The sequence below is a fragment of the Hylobates moloch genome, unplaced genomic scaffold (assembly GCF_009828535.3).
Source record: "Hylobates moloch isolate HMO894 unplaced genomic scaffold, HMol_V3 SCAFFOLD_5, whole genome shotgun sequence".
Taxonomy (NCBI): domain Eukaryota; kingdom Metazoa; phylum Chordata; class Mammalia; order Primates; family Hylobatidae; genus Hylobates; species Hylobates moloch.
In genome coordinates this window covers 126,522,223-126,546,154 of record NW_026652280.1, presented here as the reverse complement: position 1 = coordinate 126,546,154, position 23,932 = coordinate 126,522,223, and the positions used below count along the sequence as shown (strand labels likewise).

The 23,932-nt window shown below is 39.5% G+C and overlaps 1 protein-coding gene and 1 long non-coding RNA gene across 9 annotated transcripts in view; both read right to left on the bottom strand.

The window, feature by feature from the left end:
• Nucleotides 1-8,454, bottom strand: part of DBT (dihydrolipoamide branched chain transacylase E2) — a 74,760-nt gene extending 66,306 nt beyond the window's left edge. For 4 of the 7 annotated variants that reach the window (XR_009213676.1, XM_032155258.2, XM_032155260.2 and 1 more), the window contains exon 1: nucleotides 7,662-7,821. Coding sequence is in view for 6 of the 7 variants with exons in the window: in XM_032155258.2 (XP_032011149.1) it covers nucleotides 7,662-7,712 (51 nt within the window). In the remaining variant the exon portion in view is untranslated. Of the gene's footprint in view, nucleotides 1-6,915; nucleotides 6,976-7,661; nucleotides 7,822-8,051 lie in introns of those variants that run through there. The other 3 variants (XM_058439547.1, XM_058439544.1, XM_032155263.2) reach the window with 3 other exon arrangements.
• Nucleotides 8,455-10,296: 1,842 nt separating this feature from the next.
• On the bottom strand, nucleotides 10,297-23,904 carry LOC116469721 (uncharacterized). Of its 2 annotated transcripts, none has more exons than XR_004248327.2 (4): nucleotides 23,785-23,904; nucleotides 23,550-23,698; nucleotides 22,940-23,034; nucleotides 10,297-10,365 (listed from the first exon to the last, which is right to left on the bottom strand). It is a non-coding gene; the product is annotated as an uncharacterized LOC116469721 (long non-coding RNA). The 2 variants fall into 2 exon arrangements; XR_004248325.2 differs by having other exon boundaries at nucleotides 23,612-23,698.
• Between the last annotated feature and the right edge of the window lie 28 nt (nucleotides 23,905-23,932).

Here is a 23,932-nt window from a genome sequence, read left to right as displayed (position 1 = left end):
AGGCATGTGCCATCATGTCCAGCTAAACTTTTTTTTTTTTTGTATTTTAGTAGAGACGGGGTTTCATTATGTTGCCCAGGGTGGTCTCAAACTCCTCAGCTCAGGCAATCCGCCCACCTTGGCCTCTCAAAGTACTAGGATTACAGGTATGAGCCATGGTGCCCAGCCCAGACATCATCTTTATATCTTACAATTTCCCTGTGGAACATACACGTTAGCTCTCTTCAACACACAGGAAACCGATGGGAAAGGTGAAGTAATTTGTCCAAGGTCACACAACAAATAAGTGGAACAATCGAGCTCTGAAGCCAAGTAAATTTGATGTCAAAGACCCTAGAAATAGGAGAAATAATCCCTAATTTCAAAGCGTTTACAACATATGTGAGAAAATAAACACACACACAAACACACTCAAGCATGGACATGCATGCTCCAACTTTTTGTAATAAGAGGCATAGCCTTCTTCAATATAATCCATAGGTTCACGAAAAAAAAAAGAGGCATAGGCAGTAAGTGATAAAGGAGTTTAAGCAGGCCAGGCACAGTGGTTCATGCCTGTAATCTCATTGCACTCCAGCCTAGGCAACAAGAGCAAAACTCCATCTCAAAAAAAAAAAAAAAGGAGTTTAAGTAGAGGGGTCTGGTGGGTTTTTTTTCACGTTAGCGTGACCCGGGAAGGCTTCTTGGAGGACGATTTAAGCTGCACTGTGCATAATAAGCATACGTAATAAAAGAGCAGAAGGGCACTTTTAAGGCCAAGGAAACGGCATAAATAACTACAGCAGAAATTGACTTAGCATATCTGCTGGGACATTGAGCAGCTTGATTTGGCTTGACCAAAGGTATAAAAGAGAGCAGTGGAAACAGCTCAAGGAGGAAATGGTTGATGACTGTAATGTCAGTATAAGGAGTTTGAACTCATACATTATAGGTTATTGAAGAAAAAGGATTAGGAAATTAGTAGTGGTTTATTAAATAGATTACAACAGATAAAATCTGGAGAGAAAGGGAGAAGTCAAGAAACTATTACATACCAAAATTATCAAAAAAGGATTTTTTTAAAAAAAGAAACTATTACCGTATTCCTCTCTTATCTCCTTATGTGCAGTTGACACATTCAAGACCCCCCCGGTGGGTGCCTAAAACCATGGACAGTACTGAATCCTACATATTCTACATATACCATGTTTTTCCTATACATACATACCTATGATAAAGTTTAATTCATAAATCAGACACAGTAAGACTAATAATAACTGATAATAAAAGAGAAAAATTATAACAATATACTGTAATAAAGGTTTTGTGAATGTGGTCTCTCTCAAAATATCTTACTGTACTGTGCTCACCTATCTTCAGACTACAGTAGATCATGGGTAACTGAGACTGCAGAGAAGAAGGGGAGAGTACTGTATAGTATTTGAGACGCAAAGCAACAGGCTCCTGACTGAGGTAATTAACAGTAGAAAAAGAAAAAAAGCAACAAAAGTACCATAGGCAGTATATGATTAATATAATAGCAATTGAATGGCTATAAGGAGAAGGCTAAAAACACTGTAAAGTTGCTGAATAGATGTATTAACAGGCAACAGGAAAGAGGAGAAGAAATAATTTTTCAAGCTAGAATTCTAAATTCTTTTTCTAGAAACAGACTATTAGACTAGTAAATTATATTTTTTAATTTTCTTCAAAGACAGGGTCGGCTGGGTGCGGTGGCTCACGCCTGTAACCCTATCTCGAAAAAAATAATAATAATAAAATAGGCCAGGCGCGGTGGCTCACGCTTGTAATGCCAGCACTTTGGGAGGCCGAGGCGGGCGGATCACGAGGTCAGGAGATCGAGACCACGGTGAAACCCCGTCTCTACTAAAAATACAAAAAAAATTAGCCGGGCGTGGTGGCGGGCGCCTGTAGTCCCAGCTACTCGGAGAGGCTGAGGCAGCAGAATGGCGTGAACCCGGGAGGCGGAGCTTGCGGTGAGCCGAGATTGCGCCACTGCATTCCAGCCTGGGCAACAGAGCGAGACTCTGTCTTAAAAAAAAAAAAAAATAAAATAATAATAATAATAATAATAAAATAAAGACAGGGTCTCACTTTTTTGCCCAGGATGGTCTTAAACTCCTGGGCTGAAGCGATCCTCCTGTCTCAGTCTCCCAGAATGCTAGGATTACAGGTGTGAGCCATCATACCCAGCTAGACTAGTAAATTAAGCATACGGCTTTAAACCTCCAATTTTAAAAAGGCATGCTTATGGAATTATCAGTTTTATATATTTTATATTTGAAGCAATTCTAAATTCATCTATGAACAATACTAAAGACACCTAATTCTATGGGGACCATCTGTACCAATTTGCCTGAGGTGACACCTAATTCACCTCTAGTGATTCAAGGCAATTATTAATAACACCATTTTCATTCTCAAATACATCCTGGTTGAACAACTATACGTGTAGTCTAACTCTTAATGCAATTATTTGACTAAAATAGGTCTTTCCTTGATTTTAAAAAATAATTCAGCCAGGTGCAATGACTCATGCCCGTAATCCCAACATTTTGGGGGTCCAAAGCGGAAGGATCACCGGAGCCCAGGGGTTCAAGACCATACTGGGCAACGTAGTGAGAACTTGTCTACTAAAAATCAAAATAATTAGCTGGCTGTGGTGGTGAATGCCTGTAGTCCCAGCTACTTGGGAGGCTGAGGAAGGAGGACCACTTGAGCCCAGGAGGTCAAGGCTGCAGTGAGCCAAGATCATGCCACCACACTCCAGCCTGGACAACAGAGCAAGAACCTGTCTCAAAAATAATAATAAATAAAATAAAAAATTAGGCCAGGTGCAGTGGCTCACACCTGTAATCCCAGCACTTTGGGAGACTGAGGCAGGCAGATCACGAGGTCAAGAGATCAAGACCATCCTGGCCAACATAGTGAAACCCCATCTCTATTAAAAATACAAAAATTAGCTGGGTGTGGTGGTGCGTGCCTGCCCAGCTACTTGGGAGCCTGAGGCAGAAGAATCGCTTGAACCCGGGAGGCGGAGGTTGCAGTGAGCTGAGATTGCACCACTGCACTCCAGCCTGGAGACAGAGTAAGACTCCGTCTCAAAAAATATAAAAACAAAAAATTAATAATTCAATATCACAACCAGGACAGAAAAACATAAAGGGAAATGAAACTGTTCATCAAAGTAGCATATTAAGGAAATATTTAATAATTCAATAGGCAGCTGTTGAGCACTCCTAAAGTCAGACATTGTACTGGACTTGGAAATGCAAAGCTAAATAAGATGCAATATATAGTTCCTGAATTCAAATTGCTTACACTTTACTACAGGAAGACAGACACAACAGAAAAATTCCAAACGGCATGATTAATCAAGAGTCAAATGCATTATGTCCTAGGGAAATGTAAAACAGAACATTATAAGGTTCTTTTAATAATTTACTACGGGGGTAAGAGCTGTTTTTGCTTACAACTTTTTACAAAAGTTTACAAACCTGACTTTTTTTTTACTGAGTCATTTAAAAAATATTTATGCGTACCTACAATGTGCCAGGCACTTGGGATTATACAGAGAATAAAACAGATGCAATTTCTTCCCTTACAGAATGCACAGTACAGTGAAAGGTAAAGATAAGTAAACTGGTGATTATAACACGTGCTATAATGAAGGAAATAGAGTGTGTTAAGGGAACCTAGCTGGAGAAAGTTATGTTGAAATAAGACCTGACAGATGAGTAGGTGTAACCCAGGGGATGAGGTATGTTGCAGATAAGGCCAGGTAAGGCAAGAGTCTTTAAAGCAGAGGAAATACATGTGCAAAGGTCTGGAGTTGACAGAGAAAGCACAGCGTGTGTACAATTAACTCAAGTTGTTCAACAGACTTCTAGTGTAGTTTAGTGTGGAATAAGGGTGGGGAAGTGTCAGAGTTGGGGTTGGGATGGGTAGGTTTTGGTAAGGAATGAGGTCTAAGAGACTGGAAAGGTCCAGATCATAAATTGCCTCATAGTCATTTGAATTTTGGACATTTTGCTGAAGGCAGTTTTAAGCAAGAAAATGACATTATCAAATGTCTCTTACTTTATAAGATCACTCTGGCTACACTATGGAGAATGGGTTGGAAAAACCACAAGACCACTGGAGGCATATAATCCAGTTAAGAAGGGCCAAGACACCCCCAGTTGAGGGCAGGGTGGAAAAATCATCACTAGATTTCTTCAGAAAGAATTACAGGCTCAAATCAAGAGAAACTGGGCCGGGGCAGTGGCTCACACCTGTAATCCCAGCACTTTGGGAGGCCAAGGCAGGAGGATCACCTGAGGTCAGGAATTCAAGACCAGCCTGGCCAACATGGCAAAACCCCGTCTCTACTAAAAATACGAAAATTAGCCAGGCATGGTGGTGCGTGCCTGTAATGCCAGCTACTTGGGAGGCTGAGGCAGGAAAATCACTTGAACCCAGGAGGCGGAGGTTGCAGTAAGCCGAGATTGCGCCCCTGCACTCCAGCCTGGGCGACAGATCAAGACTCCTCTCAAAACAAAACAAAAAAAATTAAGAGAAACTGGTTTGATGGTTCAGTTCTAGAGCCTGGAGAGTCTGACCTGCTTTGAAGCTTTATGGCAGACACTGTGAGAAGACTAAAGACTAGCTTTTCTGCTGGGCACGGTGGCTCACCCTGTAATCCCAACACTTTGGGAGGCCAAGGCGGGCGGATCACTTGAGGTCAGGAGTTCGAGACCAGCCTGGCCATCATGGTGACACCCTGTCTCTACTAAAAATACAAAAATTAGCTGGGCATGGTGGCGTGTGCCTGTAGTCCCAGATATGTGGGAGGCTGAGGCAGAAGAATCGCTTGAACCTGGGAGGCAGAGGTTGCAGTGAGCCAAGATTGTACCACTGTACTCCAGCCCGGGTGACAGAGAGAGACTCCATCTCAAAAAAAAAAAAAAAAAAAGACAAGTTTTTCTAAGCTCCCTTGTGCTAGCAGTGGCCATGTAACACAGTTCTGGCCAGTGAGACTGGAATCTCCTCCTCTTCCTCCTTCCTGCCTTGAACATAAAATAAGAAGTTGTAGCAGCTCTCTTGCAAACAGAAGGAAAAGGACAAATGAACTACTAGGGAAATGACGACATTGATAATCATAAGCCACTTAATGCGAGCTGACATCTAATTGGGGATGCTCTGTATGCATGGATACTTAATTTCGTATTTATTGGTTGGGTTTTTAATTGCAGCTGGAAAACATCACGTACATATGAAACTGGAGATTTCCAGGACAGTAGGATATATGGGTTTGGTGTAGACCTGGTTGGAAGACTGGGGAACTTTAGGACTCATCAGCATAGATGGTTAACTAAATCCAAAGAGTGGATGGGATAACCCAGATAGTGGGAAAAGTGCAGAGGGCCGAAGTCAGAGCCCTTTAGAAAAAAGCAATATTTAACAGGTGGGTAGGGAAAGAGGATATTGGGATGAAGTGGCCAAAGATGAAAGAATAACATTGGGAAACTGGTGTCACACAAAACAAGAATGGAAAGCTCTAGAAAGAAGAGAGACCAATATGTGTAAGTGTTGCTGAGAAGAGCTCTCTTCTCCTGGTTATCTCTTACTTATCTTTTTATTTATTTATTTATTTTTTTAAATTTATTTTTATTTATTTATTTATTTTTTATTATTATACTTTAGGTTTTAGGGTACATGTGCACAATGTGCAGGTTTGTTACATATGTATCCATGTGCCATGTTGTTTTGCTGCACCCATTAACTCGTCATTTAGCATTAGGTATATCTCCTAACGCTGTCCCTCCCCCCTCCCCCCGGCCACAACAGTCCCCTGGAGTGTGATGTTCCCCTTCCTGTGTCCATGAGTTCTCATTGTTCAATTCCCACCTATGAGTGAGAACATGCGGTGTTTGGTTTTTTGTCCTTGAGATAGTTTACTGAGAATGATGTTTTCCAGTTTCATCCATGTCCCTACAAAGGACATGAACTCATCATTTTTTACGGCTGCATAGTATTCCATGGTGTATATGTGCCACATTTTCTTAATCCAGTCTATCATTGTTGGACACCAAAAGCAATGGCAACAAAAGCCAAAATTGACAAATGGGATCTAATTAAACTAAAGAGCTTCTGCACAGCAAAAGAAACTACCATCAGAGTCAACAGGCAACCTACAGAATGGGAGAAAATTTTTGCAACCTACTCATCTGACAAAGGGCTAATATCCAGAATCTACAATGAACTCCAACAAATTTACAAGAAAAAACAACCGCATCAAAAAGTGGGCGAAGGACATGAACAGACACTTCTCAAAAGACATTAATGCAGCCAAAAAACACATGAAAAAATGCTCATCATCACTGGCCATCAGAGAAATGCAAATCAAAACCACAGTGAGATACCATCTCACACCAGTTAGAATGGCCATCATTAAAAAGTCAGGAAACAACAGGTGCTGGAGAGGATGTGGAGAAATAGGAACACTTTTACACTGTTGGTGGGACTGTAAACTAGTTCAACCATTGTGGAAGTCAGTGTGGCGATTCCTCAGGGATCTAGAACTAGAAATACCATTTGACCCAGCCATCCCATTACTGGGTATATACCCAAAGGACTATAAATCATGCTGCTATAAAGACACATGCACACATATGTTTACTTATCGTTCTTAAATCTCAAGTCATACAGTATCCTCTGGGAACTCCTCTGACCCCCAAGTCCACCATAGGTGTCCACTCCTGTGTGTTCCTGTAGTTCTAGGCACTTGTCCCATCACAGTACTTCTCATGCTGGGTTGTAATTTCTTAATATCTGTCTCCCTCTCCTTTGTCCTCTACCACAGGGTTGTAATCTCTTGAGAAGGAAGATATGATGTCTATTTCATATTTGTATTTCCAGTGCCTAACACAGTACCTGGTACATAGCAGGCTCCTGAAAGTTTTTGTAAGATTGGGGTCACCAAGGCAGGAACATCTAGGGAAAGGGAGAGGAGGCAGGAAGAAGAAACACTAAGCAAATAGGGTGAAACAGTATCATTACCGGGATGTGTCAGTGCTTGGTGCTAAGACTGGGAGAAAGAGAAGGAAGTGCAGGGGAGATGGTGGTGGGTCATAGCTTTGGTGACAAAAGGGTAGGAATGATATGTGGTGCGGACGTAGAAGTACAAGCCAAAAGAGTGACGCCGAGCTGCTGAGTTCTTCGGAAGCAGGGCCCCCTGGTGATATTCTATAACTTGAACGGCCTCTTCCTCCACACACTGTAAATTCCTTCAGGGTAGGGGTCGTGTTACCAGTGTTTGGCATACTGTGGGTACGCAATAAATGCTAAACGAATCTATCTCTGGATCCACAGCGCCTATCACAATGCCTGGCACCTGGAAGGCGCTCAATGAAACGCCAGCTGGGCCTCGGGGTACAGATGGAGCAGGAGGACGGCTAAGTCGCTGCAGAAGCGCTTCCAGGTAAAGGGAGGGAGTGGGTTTCCATTCCAGACTAGTCGACTCGCTCCGTTCTCTGCCCTTTATTTTGCATGCATCCCTTCACCTCTCCATCCCGCGTGCGCCGCACGCCTGGCACCGGAGGAGAAAGTAACACACCACTCCTGGATGACTCCGGACAAATCACTCCTTCCCGGCCTCAGAGCTGCCCAAACGTGCTTACCAGCTTCCCCGCATTCCTGCTCCAGGTTCTCAGCATACGGACTGCAGCCATCTTACCGCGGAAATGACCACTGCGCCGCAAACTCGAGAGACTCTCCGCGGCGCGACCTATCAGGAGATGGGAAACGCGCCTCCCCCGGGGCGACCAATAGGGAGGGAAGAAACGAGCCTCCCACCCAACAGCCCACCAGGGAGTAGGGCGGGGCCTGAGCTAAACCCTAGGATCTGGGACCCAGCGGGGAGTGAAAAGAGCCTGGGGGACGGAGGCGGGGCAGAGGGCAGCGCAAATTTATCACTGCTGTGTAAATACAGATGCACCAAAGATAATCTTTTTAGTGTATGTGATGGGGAAAATAGAGAGTGTTAAGGAAACACAAAGAAGGGTACTTACCTCAAGAAAGTTATGTTGCAGTAGGACCTGAGGATGAGTTGGAAAACATTTCCCCTTCTTCATCTTGTAGTGTAACCGCCCCAAGGCTCTGGACAACTAGTTGTTTCACAAGTCCATACAGCAGTACTTCCCAATGACTGCCTTTTTTACTCCCATTTATGTTTTTGATTACGAAAATTGGCTAATCAATTTTTTCATGAAAGATGAACATTACCTAATGTCTAAAATAAATATGTCATCATCTTTCTTTTTACAGACTGCTATCAGATGCAGCTAACTAGCATATGCAATACATGTCACAGGCATATGATCTTGATTTAGTTGTCTCTTAAAGATGTCAAATTCAGGTCAAGTGGAACTGGTAAAGAACAGATCAGAGCTTTCTTTTAAAAGGCAGTCTTCCTCAGAGCAACTAGGAAACCAATTTCTGGAAATATCCAGGATGACATTAGTCTGTTATTGCTTCTTACGTGGGAATGAAAATCTGCACAGATGTGTAAGGAATTACAGGGAAAAAAAAACTGGAACAAATACATTTTAAATCCTCAACATTGAAGATTAGTGGTTATGAAACCAAATCTCAGGTATTTCACAACTTCATTGTTTAATATGACCCAAACACTTTTTCCCCTCATTTGCCATTTTATGTATTACACACCTACACACCTACACACAAAAAATCAATGCAAACAATAAATCTTATTATCTTTTTTGTTTGTTTGTTTGTTTGGTAGACATAGGGCCTCTTGGGCCAGGCGTGGTGGCTCATGCCCATAATTCCAGCACTTTGGGAAGCTGAGGCAGGCAAATGGCTTGAGCTCAGAAGTTCAAGATGGGATCTCTCCATGTTGCCCAGGCTGGTCTCAAAGTCCTGGTCTCAAGCGGCGATCTTCCCATCTCAGCCTCCCAAAGTCCTAGGATTACAGGCATGAGCCACTGGGCCCGGCCTAAATAGTTATCTTTCTCAGAAAATCTAGACTAGTCAAAAGAATTTCAAGTTTTTACATTTCCTTAAAAATGTTTATAGACATTAATATATTTGATAATCCCTCAAGCATGTGTTTGTATAAAAAGCAGCGGCAGTTGTACCTTTGAAGTGAATCATCTCCCTTTCAAGGTGCTGCTATACAACTTTCTTCGTCCTAATTTCGTTTTTAACTGTACCTGCTCCTCAGAAGATAACTAGTTTATTTTCCTTTACCGTCTTTTTATCTCAATGGATTCTTGCTTCTATATTCAGTATGTGTCCTTATCTTTCATTCCAGCATCTGGAAAGAAATACACCATATATTCCCTAGTTAATTCTTTTATTCGAGTTTGAAAGAAACAAAGAACCCATTTCTTCTCTTTTTTTAAATTTAAAAATGGCCAGTTATGACCCACCAATTCCACTCCTGGATAGCTACGTAAGAGAAATGACAACAGTGTTTACACAAAGACTTGTATAGGAATAATCATAACAGCATAACAGCCAAAATCTAGAAACAGCCCAGATGTCCATTAACAGGTGAATAAACAAAATGTGGTACATCCATATTCTGAAATATTATCATCCTTAAAAATGACTGAATTAGCGATAATTGCTATGACATGGATGAATGTCAAAAAAATATTATGCTAAGTAAAAGAATACAAGCACAAAAGATCACATATTACATGATTCCATTTAAATTAAATGTCCAGAAAATGTTGATTTATAGAGATGAAAAACAGATTAGTTTTAGTTATATTAGTTATATAATAAGATTATATTAGTATTATTAATTAATAAGGTTAGAATTAGAAAACAAATTAGCCTGGGGCTAGAGGTGGAAGGGGCAGTGATTGCAGAGGCAAGAGAGATTTTTTTTGTGGTGACGAAAATTTCCTCTTGCCAGTTTGTGGCAATGATTGCATAATTCTGTACATTTACTAAGAATCTTTGAATTATATACTTAAGACAGGTGAATTTTATGGTATGTAAAGTATACCATAATAAAGATGTTAAAACTGTGTTATGAGAGAATAATGAACATATGAATAAAAACAAATACATAAGGCTGGACGCGGTGGCTCATGCCTGTAATCCCAGCACGTTGGGAGGCAAAGGCGGGTAGATCACAAGGTCAGGAGTTCGAGACCAGCCTGGCCAACATAGTGAAACCCCATCTCTACTAAAAATACAAAAATTAGCCGGGCATGGTGGCACGTGCCTGTAGTTCCAGATACTCGGGAGGCTGAGGCAGGAGAATTGCTTGAATCTGGGAGGTGGAGGTTGTGGTGAGCCGAGATTGTGCCATTGCACTCCAGCCTGGGCAACAGAGCAAGACTCCATCTCAAAACAAAACAAAACAAATACATACGTCACATAATAATATAACAAAAACCCTTGAACCTACCACTCAACTTTAAGAAATAGAACCTATGGAAAACCACATCAGATAGATTGTCTAAAAATAAAATACATTTTAAACTAAAAAAAAAAAAAATAGAATCTTTCCTGTTAGTGAAGATCACTGTCTGCTCCTTCCTTTACCTCTCCCCTTCATAAGTGTTATCTTGAATTGTGTTTATTATTCCTTTGTTTATTTTAGAATTGACCACATATACGTATATGGATGGATGCCTAGTAACATATTAGTTACTTTTGCTTGTTTTTGAGTCTCATAAAAACGGTATGAAACTGGCCGGGCGCGGTGGCTCACGCTTGTAATCCCAGCACTTTGGGAGGCCGAGGCGGGCGGATCACGAGGTCAGGAGATCGAGACCACGGTGAAACCCCATCTCTACTAAAAATACAAAAAATTAGCCGGGCGTGGTGGCGGGCGCCTGTAGTCCCAGCTACTCGGAGAGTCTGAGGCAGGAGAATGGCATGAACCCGGGAGGCGGAGCTTGCAGTGAGCCGAGATTGCGCCACTGCACTCCAGCCTGGGCGACAGAGCGAGACTCCGTCTCAAAAAAAAAAGATGGTATTAAACTGTATGTATCTTTCTGCAACTAGTTTTTCTGATATGATTTATTTATCCATTCTCTACTGAGTGGATATTTGTGCTATTTCTAGTTCTTTGCTATTATCATCAGTGCTGTTATGAACATTCTTGATCATTTCTCCTGGAGCATGTTCTAGGGTTTCTTTAGCACAGTGCTTCTCAGACATCAATGAGCATTCATAGCAACCGGGGATCTTGTTAACAAGCAGATTCTAATTCAGTAAATGTGGGTAGACCTGACATTCTGCATTTCTAACAAGCTCCAGCTGATACAAATGCTATCGGTTAGCCAACTACACTTTGATTAGTAAGCTCAGGATAAATACCTAAAAATTGAATTGTTGAAAGAGGGGTTATGTTTATCTTCAAGTTTACTCTACATAATACGAGATTGTTTTCCAATGTGATTGTACAAACTACATGCCTAGCTGCTGTATGTTTATTGTTCCTCATTTGATATTGTCAGATTTAAAATTTCCCCCAATTTAGTAATTATAAAATGGTGTTATAATCTTAATTTGAATTTCCCTGATTATTAATAAAGTTGAGCATGTTTCTACATGTTTATTAGCCATTCTTAGAGTGCCTGCTAAATTGTTGATATTTCTAAGATGGTTGTCTATGTTACTTTCTATAAATGTGGGACGCAATAAGATGAAACAATTTATCCTTAAGAAAATGACTGTGGGACGGTATGGTGGCTCTGTAATCCCAGCACTTTGGAAGGCCAAGGCGGGAGGATCATGTGAGCTCAGGAGTTTGTGACCAGCTTGGGCAACGTGGCAAAACCCCATCTCTACAAAAAATTAGCCGGGGTAGTGGCGTGTCTGTAGTCCCAGAGACTGAGGCGAGAGGATCACCTGAGCTCTGGAGCTCGAGGCTGCAGTGAGTTGTGATTGCATCACTGCACTCCAGCCTAAACAACAGGGCAAGACCCTGTCTTAAAAAAAAAAAGAACATGACTGTGGCTTCATTAAACTGACACTCTGCTCTATTCAATGGAATCCTCAGAAAGAGTGAAGTTTACCAAAATGCAAGATGCTAATTAACGAAGGTCTTAAATTACTTGTTTGGCTCCTTGGTGTGACCTGACTGGTGTAGAAAAATCTGAAGATGACCTTCTGAATTCTGCTCTGAATTCTAAGTGGTCAGGAGATAAATGTAGCCTAGAGTCAGCCCCTGCATTGACCATTACCCCAAAATATACCAACATGTGCTTGCCTGAGCTACTGTAGTTTATGAATTTTGAGGACTTTTAAAAGCTTAAGTATTTAAATATCATTACTTATTTAGCAACTGATTCAATATATGCTTTGTCGACTATGTTAATATAGAGTTGTATATATTGTATATAATACAGATATATATTTTGTTTAATATGGATAGTTTGTATTTGTAGTGATTCATTAAAAGTTTGAATTATATATAGATCTGCCTCTTTTTTGCCTATCATGGGCAAGTTTCAGTTTTCTTGTGTACAAGATGAGATTAACATTGATAATACCTTCCCTACCATCTTCAATATACCTTCAGGGATGTTTTGAAGATCAAAGGAATTCAAGTATCTTGATACTACTTTATGTGATGAAAGAGTCTACATAAATGTAGTATTAATATATTGGATGACTTATCAAGAAGACAAATAACAAATGTTGGCAAGGGTATAGGGAAAATGAAACCCTTGTAAACTGTCGGTGGCAATATTTGTAAATTGGTACAGCTTCATGGCTGACAATACTTCATTGTATGGATATACTTTATTTTTGTGAAAATAGAAGTTCCTCAAGAAATTAAAAGTAGAACTACCATATGATTCAGCAATTTCTCTGTGAGCATAAACCCAAGGGCAATGAAATCAATATCTTGTAAAGATATCTGTAGCATTATTCACAATAGCTAAGATATGCAAACAACCTATGTCTATTGATAAATGCATCAACAAAAAAAGTATGGTTTATGTAAAAACGAAAAAAATTTAAAATAAAATAAAATACCTGTCCGTGCTTTTTGCCCATTTTCCCTCTATAGTGTATCTTTTTCTTGTTGATTAGTTTAGGAGTTCCTTATATATTCTGGATTCTTCTAATCCTTTTAATTTACATGTGTTGCTAATACTTGCTTCCAGTTTGTGACATGTCTTTGCTTGCTTTTTTGAAGGAGTCCTTTGATGCACGGAGTTCTTAATTTTAGTGTAGTTAAAATATATTAATCTTTTCTTTTTTTGAGGCAAGGCTTCACTTTGTCACCCAGACTGGAATACAGAGTCGCAATTACAGCTCACTGCAGCCTTGAATTCATGGGCTCCAGCAGTCCTCTCGCCTCCGCCTTCCTAGTAGCTGAGACTACAGGTGTACACCACCACATGCAGCTAAGTTTTTTTTTTAATTGTTTTGTAGAGACGGGGTCTCACCATGCTGCCTAGGCTGGTCTCAAACTTGTGGGCTCAAGTGATCCTTCCACCTTGGCCTCCCAAAATGCTGGAATTTCAGGCTTGAGCCACCGTTCACAGGCCAACAGTATTTATCTTTTGTTTATAATTACTGCTTTTTGTGTCTTGAGAAATACATCCCACCTGGTGCAGTAGCTGATGCCTGTAATCCCAACACTCTGGGAGGCTGAAGCAGGGGGATTGCTTGAGCCCAGGAGTTCAAGACCAGCCTGGGCAACATGGCAAGACCCCATCTCTACAAAAAGTACAAAAAATAGCTAGGTGTGGTGGCACATGCCTGTAGTCTCAGCTGCTCTGGAGGCTGAGGTGGGAGGATCGCTTGAGCTCGGGTGGTTGAAGCTACAGTGAGCCATGATTGCGCTACTGTGCTCCAGCCTATGTGACAAAGCAAGACCCAGTCTCCAAAAATAAAAAAATAAAAAAATACTTTATAATCCAAAGTTCCTAAAGGTAGTCTGCTATATTTCCTTCACATGTCTTTTCTTTTGCAATTTTAAAAATTGAGATAGCAATCACATACCTTAAATTCACTCTTTTAAAGTATAAAATTTAGTGATTTTTGGTATATTCAAGGTTCTGCAACTATTACCACTATCTAATTCCAGAATATTTACATCACCCCTCGCCAAAATAACCCTCACACCCATTAGCAATCACTTCGCATTCTGAATGTACCCCCACAGCCCTTGACAACCACTAATCTACACTATCTCCATAAATCTGTCTATTCTAGACATTTCATATACCTGGAATGATACAATATGTGGTCTCTCGCGACTGGCTTCTTCAGTTAGCATCTTTCACTTATGTTCTCAAGGTTCATCTATATTACAGCCTGTATGGTACCAGTACTTCATTCTTTTTCATGGCTGAACAATACTTCATTGTATGGATATACTTTATTTTTTGTTTATCTACACATCAGTTGATAGACATTGTTAAAAATAAAAATAAAAATGGGCCAGGTATGGTAGCTCACACCTGTAATCTCAGCAGTTTGGGAGGCTGAGGTGGGAGAATCACTTGAGCCCAGGAGTTGGAGACCAGCCTGAACAACATGGCTAAACCGTCTCTACCAAAAATTTAAAAATTAGCAAGGCATGGTGGCATGTGCCTGTAGTCCCAGCTACTCGGGAGGCAGAGGTGGGAGGATTGAGTGAGCCCCAGGTGGTCAAGGTTGCAGTGAGCCGTGATCACATCACTGCACTCCAGCCTGGGTAACAGAGTGATACCCTGTCTCAATAAATAAATAAAAATAGAGCCACAGTTTAGATCTCTAAAGGCCAAACTGCCCATAGCAATGTAACTAAGACTTAATCCATCCTGATTTCCCCTAACCCTAAAGATAAACAAAACATAAAAGTAAACTTTTTGTCTTTATCAATATGATTTCATGAAAATAAACTAATCAGCTATTGATGAATCAGCTTAAATAGCTCAACATGTCTTTAAAAAAATGACAGCCAGTCATGAAAAAAGTTACAATGTTGCTTCCTGTATGCTCTATAAACTCTGCTGTAATTGCTATAAAATGAGACCTGGCCGGGGTAGGTGGTTCATACCTGTAATCTCAGCAATTTTAGAGGCCAAAACAAGAATATTACTTGAGGCCAGGAGTTCAAGACCAGCCTGGGCAACATAGCAAGACCCTGTTTCTATTTATATAAATTAAAAAACAAAAATTTTTTAAATTGAGACTTCATGCTGTTTTCCAATTTGAGGTCTTTCCAGTTTGCAAACTGTTTTGTATGCACAATGAACTCTTAAAGTTATAACTTGATCTAATTTTGACATTCGTGTTGTTTCCACTTTTTGGATCATGAATAATGCTGCCATGAACATTCATGTACAATCTTGTGTGTGGACATGTTTTCATTTCTCTTCTGTGAATATCTAGGAGTAGAATTGCTATTTATAGGTTACATGGTAATACTATGTTTAACTTTTTGGGGAACTGCCAGAATATTTTCAAAAGGGGCTCCAACAACATTACATTTGTACTAGCACAGTGTATGAAGGTTCTGGTTTCTCCACATCCTTACCAACAGTGGTTACTGCCTGTCTTTTTGATTACAGCCATCCTAGTGGGTGAGAAGTAGTATTTCATGGTGGTTTTGATTTGCATTCCCTTAATAATTAATGACACTGAGCAACTTTTCACGTGCTTATTGGCCATTTGTATATCTTCTTTGCAGAAATGTCTATTTAAATCCTTTGTTTGTGTCTTTTTGTTTATAACTTTTTTTTTTTTTTAGACAGGGTGGTCTTGCTCTGTCATCCAGGCTGGAGTGCAGTGTTGGAATCATAGCTCACTGCAGCTTCCAGCTTGTGGGCTCATGCTCAAGCAATCCTCCTGCCTCAGCCTCTCAAGTAGCTGGGACGATAGGCATATGCTAACATGCCTGGCTAATTTATTATTTTTTGTAGAGGCAGGGTCTCACTATGTTGCCCAGGCTGGTCTTGAACTTCTGGGCCCAAATGATCCACGTGCCCAGGCTTTTGCTTAACTTCGAAGAGTTCTTTATATATTCTGGATCCTAGACTCTTACCAAATAAAATATTTATTTATTTATTTATTTATTTATTTATTTATTTATTTATTTATTTATTGTTTAAAATTTTTGTAAAGACAGGGGTCTCTCTGTGGTGCTCAGGCTGGTCTCAAACTCTTGGCCCCAAGAGATTCTCTTGCCCTGGCCTCCCAAAGTGCCAGGAATACAGGGATGAGCTACCACACCTGGCCTACATACATGATTTTTAAATATTTTCTCCCATTCTGTGGTTTGTCCTCCCACTTTCTTCATAGTATCCTCTTGCTAATAAATTTGGTGTAAACAAAAATAAAATAGTCTCCGAAGCACAAAAGTTTTTAATTTTAATTAAATCGAAGTTCAATTTATCTAATTTTTTCTTTAGCTGCTTGGGCTTTTGGTATCATAACACAGAAAAAAATGGGCTAATCCAAAGTCATGACAAAATACATTTAAGTTTTATTCTAAGAGTTTTATATGCACTTTTAGGTCTTACATTTAGGTCTTCGATCCATTTTGAGTTAATTTTTGTATATGGTGTGAAACACTTAAGTCTTTAAATCATCTTGAAATGTTTTTTGTATATAGTGTAAGATAGAAATTCAATTTCATTTTTTCCTCATGGTTAACCCATCATTCCAGTACCATAATGGGACTTCCTCTTTTCCCACGAATCTGCCATAGAAAATCTGTTTCTGGGCTCTGAGTAGTCTATTTGTCTGTCACCATCTCAATTTCACATTATCTTAGTTACTTGAGCTTTATAGAAATTCTGGATTTATATAGGACAAGTATGCTCCACCTCATTCATTTGTAAGTTATTCTTGCCCTTTTGTTCTTTCATATAAATTTAAGAATCAGTATGTCAGGATCCTTTAAAAAGTCCTGGTATGTATTTAATTGGAATTTCATTGAAACTATATTTTCAATAATATGTCTAAAGTTTCCTTTTGGGTTTTCTATGTAGACAGTCACATCATTAAGGTGATATCAAAATTAAGGTGTTGTTTTTGCCTTTCTATCTTATGTCTTTTTTCTTTCTTGTGAAATCTGGCTAGGACTTCTACCATCTGTTTAAAAAAAGCCATAATAGTGGGCATTCTTATCTTGTTAATAATCTTAAAAGGAAGGAGCCTAATATTTTACGACTAAACATGATGTTTGCTTGACTCCCAGTAGGGCCGAAAAAGAAAATGAAGTTTGCTATTGAATTTTTTAGATGCCATTTGTTACGGTTTGGCTCTGTGTCCCCACCCAAATCTCACGTCAAGTTGTAATCCCCAAGTGTCAGGGGATCCCTCCCCTGGTAGGAGGTGATTGGATCATGGGGAAATCCCTTGCTATTCTTGTGATAGTGTGTTCTCACGAGATCTGGTTGTTGAAAAGTGTGTGGCACTTAAATGTGTGTACCTCCTCCCCATCTCCTCTCTCTTTCTCTCCTGCCACCATGTAAGTACATGCCTTACTTCCCCTTTGCCTTCTGCTATGATTATAAGTTTTCTGAGGCCTCGCCAGCCATGCAGAACTGTGAGTCAATTAAATCTCTTTTCTTTATAAATTACCCAGTTTCAGGTAGTTCTTTATAGCCGTGTGAAATGGACTAATATACCATTAATAACACTAAGGGAATTTTATCCCTAGGTTTGCTTGATTTTGTTTCATCATAAATGGGTTTTTTTTTCCAAATCCTTTTTCTGCATCTATTGGTGTGATCTTTGGTTTTTGATACATCAGCATATTTTTCCAATTTTAAATTGATCTTCAATCCCAACTTGGTTATAATGTGTTGTATTTTACCAACATTGTTGAATTTGGTTGTCAATATTTTGGCTGAGACTGGTGCATCTAAATTATAAATAAAGTTGACCTATAATTTTTCTTCCCCAAGTCGTCTTTGGTTTTGGCATCAAGATCATACTAGCCTTACAAAATGAACTGGGGAGGTCTATGTCTTTTTCATATTACCTGGGAGAGTTTATATGAATTCAGAATGGTCTGCTCCTAGAAAATTTGGTATATTCGTCCAGTAACACCCTCTGGACCACCTTCCTGCCTCACTCTCCTCTTAACTATTAGTTCAGTTAAATTTAATGGTGGTAGTACAAATAGGGCTTTCTATTAATATTATAATACTTCTCCTCCCAGCTCTTTTAATCATGTTTTAAATTGTCTCAGTTATGTCATAAAGTCTTTAGTTTTTACAGTTTGTTTCAACCAAGATCCAGATAACTACCATCTTTTTTTTTTCCATGCACTCTATTTGTTGAAGAAAATGAGTTTATTTCTTCTAGAGTCAGTTTTGCTAAGTGGTATTTTTCAATAAATTCATATATGTCATCTAAATTTTCAAGTTAATAGGCAGAAAGTTGTTCAGAGTATTCCCCTGCTTTAAAACAAACCTCTGTTGTGTCTATACTTATGTGCTGTTTTCTAATATTGTTTATTTGCACCATTTTTCTTGATCAGTCTTGTCATTTTACCAGTTTTTAAAATAAGGAGCCAACTCTGTTTTGTAATTTTTAAATTTCTGCTTTAATATTTAATATTTAATCTTTCTTTGGATTTATTTTCCAGTTTTTTTTAACTTCTTTTTTTTTTTTTTTTTTTGAGACGGAGTCTCGCTCTGTTGCCCAGGCTGGAGTACAGTGGCATGGTCTTGGCTCATCACAACCTCTGCCTCCCAGCTTCAAGCGATTCTCCTGCCTCAGCCTCCTGAGTAGCTGGGATTACAGGCACCTGCCACCACACCTGGCTAATTTTTGTATTTTTAGTAGAGATGGGGTTTCACCATATTGGCCAGGCTGGTCTTGAACTCATGAACTCGTGATCCGCCTGCCTTGGCCTCCCAAAGTGCTGGGATTATAGGCATGAGCCACCGCGCCCGGCTCCAGTTAACTTCTTAAAGTTATACATTTTGCTTATTAATTTTCAGACTTTCTCTTTTCATTTTTTTCATTTTTGTTTTTGTTTTTGAGATGGAGTCTTGCTTTTTTGCCCAGGCTGGAGTGCACTGGTACAACCTTGGCTCACTGCAACCTCCACCTCCCAGGTTCAAGTGATCCTCCTGCCTCAGCCTCCCGAGTAGCTGGGACTACAGGTGTGTGCCACCATGCCCAGCTAATTTTTGTATTTTTAGTAGACACGGGGTTTTCCCACATTGGCCAGGCTGGTCTCAAACTCCTGACCTCAAGTAATCTGCCCACCTTGGCCTCCCAAATTGCTAGGATTACAGGCATGAGCCATGGCACTTGACCCTCTCTCTTTTTCTAATAGTAATATTTAGTGACATAAACTTCTGCTAATTATGTGCTAGTTTCATTACATTCATAGATTTTAATTCATAGAACTTTCACTCTTAAGTATTTTTATAATTTTCTATTATTTATTCTTTTATCCACGTGTTATATTGAAGTATTATACATTTTGTTTTTTTTAGTTGTTATTTTAGTTGTATTTTTTAGAATTAATTTCTAACATAATTGCCATTTTGGTCAGGGAATATCAACTGTATGATACAAAATCTTTGGTTTGTTTTTTTTCTTAAACTTGCTTTATACTTTATACCTTTGTCCTTTTTTTTTTTTTTTTTGAGACAGGGTGTCATTCTGTCACCCAGGCTGTACTGCAGTGGCTTGGTCATGGTTCACTGCAGCCTCAACCTCAACCTCCTGGGCTTGTGATCCTCCCACCTCAGCCTCCCAAGTAGCTGCGACCACAGGTGCATACCACCACATCTGGCTAGTTTTTTTGTGATTTTTGTAGAGATGGGGTCTCACTATGTTGCTCAGGCTGGTCTTGAATTCCTGGGCTCAAGTGATCCTCCTGCCTTGGCCTCCCAAAGTGTTAGGATTACAGGCCCACTTAACCTTGTCATTCTTTGTAAAAATTTCATGAGTTCTGGAGGAAAACATGTAATGTATAATAGTTGAAGGTTTTATATATATATATATCTGTATATATATCTGTATATATATGTATATATATCTGTATATGCATATCTGTATGTATATCTGTATATATATGTAAATGGCCAATTATGTATGTATATAATTGCCCTTAGATCAAGTTTATTAGTTATTTTATTAGTTGTCTTTCCTAAATTTTCATTTGCTTGATCTATAAATAATTGAGCTAAACTTTCACAATGTGGTAGTGGATTTACCAGTTTCTTCAATTTCTGACTTACATACTTTGAAGCTATTTATTACACACAAAGGTTTGAATAACTATTTTCCTGGGGAACACAATTTTTATTATTTTGTAGTGACTCTTTTTGGTCAATGATAATGCTTTTTGTATTAAAGTCTAATTTAATACAAAATACAGGTATACTACTAATATAGGTATACCACCTTTCTTTTTGTTGGCATTTATATGGCGTATCTTTTCCATCTTTTTATTTTCAACTCCTCACGATCCTTAATGTTTTTGGTGCATCTCTTGTAAATGGCACTTTTTTTTTTCAACCAACCTCTGGCTTTTTTATTTTTAAAATTTGTGGGTATGTGTCATCCAACAATCTCTGGCTTTTCATCAGAAAGTTTATACTTTCATTGTTACTATTGATACATATGAATTTATTTCTATTTTGTTACTTTAGTGCTTTCTTTTCATCCTGTTTTTTTTTAATGCTCATTATGATATTAGGTTTTCGTTCATTTAATCTGTATTTTCCTGTTAGTCCATTTTTTCCTTTGGCTGGATTAGAAGTTATACACTTTCATGGTTATCCTTGAAACTTTACCTTGCATACTTATATTAAAGTCTTGAATTATGTCAACTCTATTAATTGATATCTTAACTACAAAGAGAGACCTTAGAATTCTTTAACTGTGTCATCCACCTCTCGTCTTACATACTTTTGTTGTCTGGTGTTATTTCATGTAATGTTTGCTTAGATTCAACTATGTGTTTACAATTTCTTTGCCCATCACTTCTTCTGTCTCAGACTTTCCTTCTGAAGTAATTTTTCTTTCTGAAGTACATCCTTTAGAACTTCCTTTAGAAAGCGTAGGTAGATGTTAAATTCAGTTTCCATGTATCCGGAAATTATTTTATTTCTATACTTTAATTCTTGAAAGATAATTTTGCTGAGTGCCCAATTCTAGGTTGATGGTTATTTTCTGTAAGCATTCTGAATGTACAATTCTACTCTTTCTGACTTCCATTGTTTTATTGAGGAATCGATTATTGGTCTGTCACTTGTCATTAAAATAACCCAGGATTTAACCCAACTCTGCCACTTTATTGTTCTGTCATCTTCGCAGGTCACTTCCAATTCCCTAGGCCTCAGTCCTTCATTGACCAAAGAGAGATAAGAGCACCAACCTCACAGCTTTGTTATGAACATTAAGACAGATCATGTATATGAAAGCACTACACAAGTGCTTATTATTACCACAATTAGCTCATCTCTACATTATATTACTGTCTTGTTCTTTTCCCCCACCACTGGAAGTAGTTAGAATGGGGCAAATGGGTCATAGCAAGGAATTCATAGCCAAAATTAGAAATAAAAAAGGCGAGGCTTCTTCTGGGAATGTTAAGTTTCTGTATTAAGAATCTAAGATGTGTTGTGGGAAGTCAGGGACCCCGAATGGAGGGACTGGCTGGAGCCACGGCAGAGGAACATAAATTGTGAAGATTTCATGGACATTTATCAGTTCCCAAATAATACTTTTATAATTTCTTATGCTTGTCTTTACTTTAATCTCTTAATCCTGTTATCTTCGTAAGCTGAGGATGTACATCACCTCAGGACCACTGTGATAATTGTGTTAACTGTACAAGTTGATTGTAAAACATCTGTGTTTGAACAATATGAAATCAGTGCACCTTGAAAAAGAACAGAATAACAGTGATTTTTAGGGAACAAGGGAAGACAACCATAAGGTCTGACTGCCTGCGGGGTCGGGCAAAAACAGCCATATTTTTCTTCTTGCAGAGAGCCTATAAACGAATGTGCAAGTAGGAGAGATATCGCTAAATTCTTTTCCTAGCAAGCAATATTAATCCCTGGGAAAGGAATGCATTCCTGTGGGGAGATCTATAAACAGCCGCTCTGGGAATGTCTGTCTTATGTGGTTGAGATAAGGACTGAGATACACCCTGGTTTCCTGCAGTACCCTCAGGCTTACTAGGGTGGGGAAAAACTCCGCCCTGGTAAATTTGTGGTCAGACTGGTTCTCTGCTCTTGAACCCTGTTTTCTGTTATTTAAGATGTTTATTAAGACAATACGTGCACCGCTGAACATAGACCCTTATCAGTAGTTCTGCTTTTGTCCTTTGCCTTGTGATCTTTGTTGGACTCTTATAAGTAGTTCTGCTTTTGCCCTTTGTCCTGTTCCCTCAGAAGCATGTGATCTTTGTTAGCCCTTACTAGTAGTTCTGCTTTTTGCCTTTTGAAGCATGTGATCTTTGTACCTACTCCCTGTTTCTTACACCCCCTCCCCTTTTGAAACCCTTAATAAAAACTTGCTGGTCTGAGCCTCAGGCGGGCTCACGGTCCTACCGATATGTAATGTCACCCCTGGCGGCTCAGCTGTAAAATTCCTCTCTTTATACTGTCTCTCTTTATTTCTCAGCTGGCCAACACTTATGGAAAATAGAAAGAACCTACGTTGAAATATTGGGGGCAGGTTCCCCCAGTAAAGATGTCAGATAGGGGTACAGCTTTTTTATATTCCATCTCTACCATCATTGCCTTACTTTAACTTCTCATTATTTCTTGCTGGATAAGTGTATCATTGGCATTTCTCCCTTCAGGCTCTTAAGCCTCTTATTCACCCTCCTCCTACTGCCAAAGCCTTCATTTTAAAATGCAAATATGATTACTTCTCTGATTAATATCTTATGGCAAATTCCAGATTTGGTTAAGTACATAGTCTGTGTGTTCCCTAAAACATTCTCTGTCGCAAAGCAGCAGAGTGTTGGGATTACCAGACAGCGGTGTTCACATCAGACCACCCAGGTTCACATCTCAGTCTTCTAGTTAAAATTGTGTGATCCTGTAGCAAATTGTTTAACACAGGAAGCTGTAAAACAGAAAAAACAGTAAGTACTTTATCATGTTGTGAATGCATGCAGTGCACAACACCTAAGTGCTCAATAAGTGTTGCCTGTTATTGTTATAGCATATTATTAATATATTGTAATTGTCCCCATAATAAACTGAAAATACAGTACATGTTAATTATTATTGAGGATGACACTGTAATTGATTACGTCTCAGTCTCTCCATTATACCTCCAATAACTTCGGGGGTAGAAGCTGAATTACTCTTTTTTGCTTCCCTAGAGGTTTACATATTATTTGGTACTCAATAATGTAGGAACAGAGCCACAAGCAGAACCGAGAAGCTGGCTATTGCTTCTGCCCTCGCCTGAGGTGAATCGTTAGCTGCACTGTTCCTCGGAGTCAAGAGCTTGCACTCACTCTCAAGCAAAATGGCATAACTTTGGCTTTTCAGAGTATTAAACTAGTGATTGTGCCTTGCCCGCCCCTCAAATGGTGTGTCACCCTAGAAACAAAGATAACACTCTCCGCATACACAAACAGGCACACCGCGAGGAAGGAAAGGCTAAGAGTATCAATGCAGCAGGGCGCACACACTTCGAGAGGCAGGTTCTGTGCATCGCAGGGTCCCGATCTTTCTTGCATCTTCAGCTCTAAAAGTCGGTACCTCGGGGTGCCGAGATCCTCGAGAAAACAGATATAAACACATATTTACCCACAAAACAGAGATAAAGCACAAGCCTGCAGGATAACTGGAGGAGTTATCTTACAGTTGAGACTTTCTGCAACCTGCAGATTTTGCCGTGTCCAGGGCACAAGGCTTTCAGAGCTCCTGGGCACCCCCGCGACCGTCATTTCACCTCCCCCGCAGCTTCCTCGCTCGGACCGCAGTGTTCCCAGCACGGCTCCTTTAAGCCA